This window comes from Aegilops tauschii, chromosome 2 (assembly GCF_002575655.3).
Source record: "Aegilops tauschii subsp. strangulata cultivar AL8/78 chromosome 2, Aet v6.0, whole genome shotgun sequence".
Classification (NCBI taxonomy): Eukaryota; Viridiplantae; Streptophyta; class Magnoliopsida; order Poales; family Poaceae; genus Aegilops; species Aegilops tauschii.
This window is the reverse complement of record NC_053036.3, coordinates 322,746,284-322,752,269: the sequence shown is the minus strand read 5'-3', so window position 1 is coordinate 322,752,269 and position 5,986 is coordinate 322,746,284. Positions and strand designations below refer to the sequence as shown.

General features: G+C 43.7%; 1 protein-coding gene across 1 annotated transcript; it reads left to right on the top strand.

The window, feature by feature from the left end:
• The first annotated feature begins 600 nt into the window (after positions 1-600).
• Positions 601-4,976, top strand: LOC109734659 (CSC1-like protein At4g02900). The gene is made up of 11 exons (XM_020293860.4): positions 601-979; positions 1,185-1,337; positions 1,512-1,647; positions 1,933-2,034; positions 2,287-2,406; positions 2,522-2,602; positions 2,723-3,063; positions 3,312-3,557; positions 3,651-3,975; positions 4,134-4,367; positions 4,471-4,976. The coding sequence occupies exons 1-11, from the start codon at positions 666-668 to the stop codon at positions 4,723-4,725; spliced, it is 2,307 nt and encodes a 768-aa protein (XP_020149449.1). The 5' UTR covers positions 601-665; the 3' UTR covers positions 4,726-4,976.
• Positions 4,977-5,986: the final 1,010 nt, after the last annotated feature.

The following is a 5,986-nucleotide window of genomic DNA, read 5'->3' as shown; positions in this document are numbered from 1 at the left end:
CCCCTGCTCCAGCTCCTCTCAAGGCGGCCGGCCGTGCACCCGGCGCCGCCCCCCTCTCGTGCACCGTACTCCTGCGTTTCCTCGACGACGACATCAATGGCGGCACCGCAGTGACCGTTCAAGCGGCGGCGCTCGGCCACTGCCTGGTCGAGTGGCGGCAACGTCGGTGATAAAACCGCGCGCGGTACGTTATGTTAATTTACTGCTCCTGTTTCCTGCCTGTACGATCGAGGTCACCTGAGCGTATCCGCTAGCTTTAGTTGAGACCAAGACGATAGGTTACATGGGAAATTGTGGATGTTGACTTTATTGCAATAGAACTCCAGAGGTTTAAATTGCAAGAATGCAAGATTAAGACAGCTTTTTGCTACATTGATCGTCAGAATTTGCAGGAGTACATCATCGGAGTAAGCCATCTAAGCTGCTGTCCGACATTTGTTTTCTGGCCACTTCAATTTTCCACGCATAATCTGCTGGGAAAGCTCAGTTTCTAATGCTAACGATCATACCTAGCTACTTTCATTCTTACCAATCTAGTATTATTTTGATTCTAGTTGACAATTTTCTTACCATTTTTTCTTTTCTTTCTATGTAGATATTTTTGTCTAAACTGTTGGGCTACTTCTCGGTGACGCTTGTTCTGGAGTGAGTCTCTCTGGAGAGACATGGGCTCCCTCAACGACATTGGTGTTGCCGCGGGAATAAACATATTATCCGCAGTGGGTTTTCTTCTCGTATTCGCAGTTGTTAGGATACAACCTATTAATGATCGGGTATACTTTCCAAAATGGTACCTTAAAGGGACAAGAAGCAGCCCAAGGCACATCGGAAATGTCTTGTCAAAATTTGTGAATGCCGATGTGTCAACATATCTTCGGTTTCTCAACTGGATGCCCGCCGCGCTTAAAATGCCAGAGCCTGAGTTAATTGAGCATGCAGGACTAGACTCCGCGGTATATGTCCGCATCTATCTTCTCGGGTGAGCATGATATCAGTGTATCTCAATTCTCACACCACAGTATTATAGTAGTTGCTTACACTTCATGTCTTCGGAGTTCCAAAATCAGGAAGTCAAGTTCGTAAATGCCTATTTTGTGATGTTAACAGATGGACATGTGGATCACTGTGTTTGTAACCAAAACACATTATGCCTACTGATGGTGCATTGCTGTTTTGATTTGCAGTTTAAAAATATTTGTGCCAATTACTGTGCTGGCATTTTCTGTGCTAGTTCCTGTCAATTGGACTAGTGCAACTTTAGGAGATGATGAAGAGGGTCTAAGTTATGATCAAATTGACAAGCTTTCAATTTCGAATCTTGGTCAAGGTTCAAAAAGGTATTACTTCTGTTTACTCCGTCTGATATCCTGACAATTACAGAATTTATCGCTCCTCAAGCGCCTGCCTGATTATATTAGCTATAGATGCAGAGATGCTGTCCTTCTAATCTCCTCGTGTCACTTCACTTTGCTTCATACTTATTCTACTGAAACTGTTGTATATTTTCATAGGTTCTGGGTACACATTGGAATGGCCTATGTGTTTACCTTTTGGACATTCTACGTGTTGTATCATGAATATAAGGTTATAACAACTATGAGATTGCACTTTCTTGCCAATCAAAATCGTCGACCCGACCAGTTCACGGTAAGATATCTTATCCATGCAAATTTAATTGATGTGTTATGGACCTCGCTAGATCTGAATGTGAATTTTTCATTCTGTTGCTTTGATTTTGTTTTCTGTCAAACATTTCCTATGAAATTTTGCTTTCAAAGAAACTACACGGTTGTGTTCAGCCACAGCTAGGGGATAGAATCCGGGACGAATTAGGAGGGACAATCTTTTCGATAGTAAAACAAGCAGTGTGTGTGTGTGTGTGTGTGTGTAGAGTTTCCTTGGCTCGTACCTCATTTTCTGCCTTATTTTCAGGTACTTGTGAGAAATATACCAGCTGACCCAGACGAAACAGTTGGTGAGCATGTTGAGCACTTCTTTGCTGTGAATCATCGCGAACATTATCTCAGCCACCAGGTTTTACTCTTTTTCTATCTTCTGTGAAACGCGGTATCGGTATGGTGAATACTACTCCTATGATTTTAAACCATGAAACTCAACCGAGCATCAAGTTACTTTGTTTTTCAGTTGTTATTTACTCTTCAACTGAAATGCAAGCTTTCTAATTATTTGTTTACTTTCCAACCGAAGCCCATATGCCTTTATCTTTCTTTTCTCTATTAATGGTACAAATCTGTTTCTCATTCGGAGTATGTAACTGATCAATAGGTTGTATACAACGCAAACACCCTTGCCAGTTTGGTTGAGAAGAAGAAAGGCTTGCAAAACTGGCTGGTCTACTACGAAAACCAGCACGCTAAGAACCCTGAAAAGGAGCTGATTATTAAGGTAATCTTCTTCCTCCTTTGCAAATCATGCACCTAAGATCGATTCCTCACAAAGCTATTTCAGTATATGCTCTAATCTGCAAGTGGTATGACTCAATTACGTACTTGTCTTGTAGACAGGACTGTGGGGTCTTTGGGGGGAAAAGGTGGATGCATTACAACACTACAAGACAACAATCGAGGAGCTATGTAAACAGGTGCCAGTCATCGTCTTGATAGTGTCATCAAGCAGCACCAATGTCTTCTCTCATTGTACTGCATAGTTCCTCCTAAACGCTGAGCAGCAGTATTAACAATATGTAACCTGTTAATTGCAGGAGGATGAGGAGAGGCAGAAGGTGATTAGTGATCCTAAGGCTATAATGCCAGCAGCATTTGTGTCTTTCAATAGTCAGTGGGGCGCTGCTGTCTGTGCACAAACACAGCAGACCAGTAACCCAACGGTGTGGTTGACCGAGTGGGCTCCGGAACCTCGTGATGTTTACTGGCCTAACCTCGCGATCCCTTTCGTCGAGCTCTCCGTCAGGAGGCTTATCATGGCTGTTGCGCTATTTTTCCTGACATTTTTCTTCATGGTCCCAATTGCGCTCGTCCAATCCGTGGCCAATCTAGACGATATTGAGCGGGTGCTTCCTTTCTTGAAACCTATAATAGAGAGGTGAGTGTAACCGCTCCTTGTTTCAAGGTTCAATTGTGAAAAACAAAAAGGGAAAGGCATTTGTGAGATCACTTTTCCCCATATTTTGATTAACGATTCTCCTTGCTGAATAATCAAAGAGCAGAAAAAAAATGTGTTGAATTTAATAGACCTTGAATTTCATAAAAAGTCAGCCACATTATACTGATTTGTTTATAAGGTACTGCATTGCTGGATGTAATTTTCATGGTCAATGCAATTTCCTGCAGAAATGGTCCAAGGTCAGTCATACAAGGCTTCTTGCCAGGAATCGCATTGAAAATCTTCCTTATATTTCTGCCAACAATTCTCATGGCCATGAGCAAGATTGAAGGCCACGTATCACTCTCTGGATTGGAGAGGAGGACAGCATCAAAATACTTCCTGTTTATTTTCGTCAACGTATTCTTGGGAAGTGTAGTAGCTGGAACAGCGTTCCAGCAGCTCAACAGTTTTATCCATCAATCCACTAACAAGTAAGCCACATTTTGCACTTAGATATAATAACAAGGGTTCAATTATATTTATTCCACCACATAAAAAAATCTTTTACTTTTGTTTTGAAAAAGAATTCCAGAGACCATTGGAGAATCCATTCCCATGAAAGCGACTTTTTTCATCACCTACATTATGGTGGATGGATGGGCAGGCATTGCCGCTGAGGTTCTTAGGTTGAAACCGTTGATCATGTTCCACATAAAGAACACATTCCTGGTCAGAACTGAGCAAGATCGCGAGCAGGCCATGGACCCTGGGAGCTTGGAGTTTGGCAGCACCGAACCGCGAATACAGCTCTACTTCCTCCTAGGGCTTGTATATGCTGTTGTGACACCCATCATTCTTCCTTTCATCATAGTCTTCTTCGGCCTGGCCTATCTTGTTTTCAGACACCAGGTACACATCTGTCCTCTGGTTCAAGCGGTCTATCTTTGTGTTCTTTTAGCTTTAAAATTTTCTTGTGGACATCCACATTGGCATATATCATAAATTTCTGTTTCATCACAGTATAATGCAAAAAATACTAATCCTTGGTATGTTTCTTTTGTTGCAAGATCATCAATGTCTATAACCAGCAATACGAGAGCGGCGCGCAATTCTGGCCAGGCGTACATGGACGAATCGTCACCGCGTTAGTCATATCGCAGATCCTGCTGATAGGACTGCTGAGCACACAGGAAGCAGAGCAGTCCACTGTCGCTCTTCTTCCTCTTCCTGTCCTGACCATATGGTTCCACTACGTCTGCAAGGGCCGGTTCGAGCCGGCATACATAAAATGCCCCTTGCAGGCAGGATCAAAACGCATTCTCTTGATCTCTTCTCCATACATAACTGCAGATGATATTCACATCGTCTCCAATGTTAAGCGAGAGCAGCATTTGATGTTTGCAGGAGGCCATGGTGAAGGACACGCTGCAACGGGCAAACGACCCGATGCTGAACCTGAGAGAGTACCTCAAGGGCGCATACGAGCACCCGGTCTTCCGCAGCGGTGACGTGTATGAGCTCTTGGCCATGGATGAAGAGGAGAACCCCCACCTTGTCGCCACCAAGCGGCGGTCTCGGATGACCACGCCGGTGGACAGCAAGTTCAATTCCAGCTCTGGCACCAACGAAGGAGAGTTCAGCCGGCCGCGTCCTAGCTGACAAGGAAATGGGAGCAGGCGCTGTAGAGTTTAACTTGATCGGCAGCTGCACTGCACCAGTGCATTACCATGTGTGGACGACGTCGATGGAATTTTACATTTGGAGATGTTAGAGCATCTCCAACGGCACACAAAAAGAATGGCCACCTAAATCCAGTTTTAGGAGTGGAGAGAGAAGATTTAGGTAGCCTTTCTTTTTTCTGTTTTTGTAGCGGACCTAAAAACTGGATATCTAGATTTCAGCTTCTACTTCTATCACACATATTTGTAGATATGTAATGTTCCAAATAATATCATACTCATGTCAAATAAATCTGAAACAAATAAAGTCCAAATATTACTTAATTATTACATAGTTCATCAATCCGCCACTCCAAATGCAACACAAGTGTTCATCAAGCACAACACAAAGTGCATCGAACATAACGTGAAACATACGAATAGAACAAGTGGTCTTGTTGCCCATGCCATGTCCACCACTCTTTGACTTATTGAAAATTTTAATATCCGTATCTCGAATTACTTGGTGGACTTGAAGAACGTGTGGGATGTGTTTTTCTCTCCTACGATGATGCACCATCCATCGCATGAATTCATACTAGGAGCAATCCAAATTTTGGCTACGTTCATGTTCGTTGATCATATTGTGCAAGATCACGGACGCAGTCATGATTTACCAAAGGATTTCTTGGTCCCAAAACCGAGCCGGTCCTCGCACAATAATAAACTGGGCTTGCAAAATCCCAAACGCTCTCTCCACATCCTTCCCAGCAGCTCGCTGAGCATTATGGAAACCAAGTTGTTTATTCCTTGGGGGGGGGGGGGGGGGGGGCTGGGAATTGACTTCACAAAGGTTTCCCCCTTTGGGTACATCTCATCCGCTAGATAGTACCTCATGTTGTATGTGCAGCCATTTGCTTAAAACTCCACATGTGGTCATTCTCCATTGGCTAACCGTGCAAAGAGTGGTGATCGGTGGAGCACACTGATGTCATTGCAAGCTCCAGGCATTCCAAAATAGGCATGCCAAAACCATGTCTCATGATCTGCAATGGCTTCAAGAATGATGTTGGGATCCTTCACATGGTCGATGAACCATCCATGCCATGCCAGAGAGCAATCCGTCCACCTCTAGTGCATGCAATCAACTGAGTTGATCATCCCTGAAAAGCCTTATGCTTTGTTCATCTACAAAAGCCTTTGAGTGTCTTGAGCATTGGGTGCTCTCAAATACTGTGGTCCAAAGACTTCAACCACCGCCT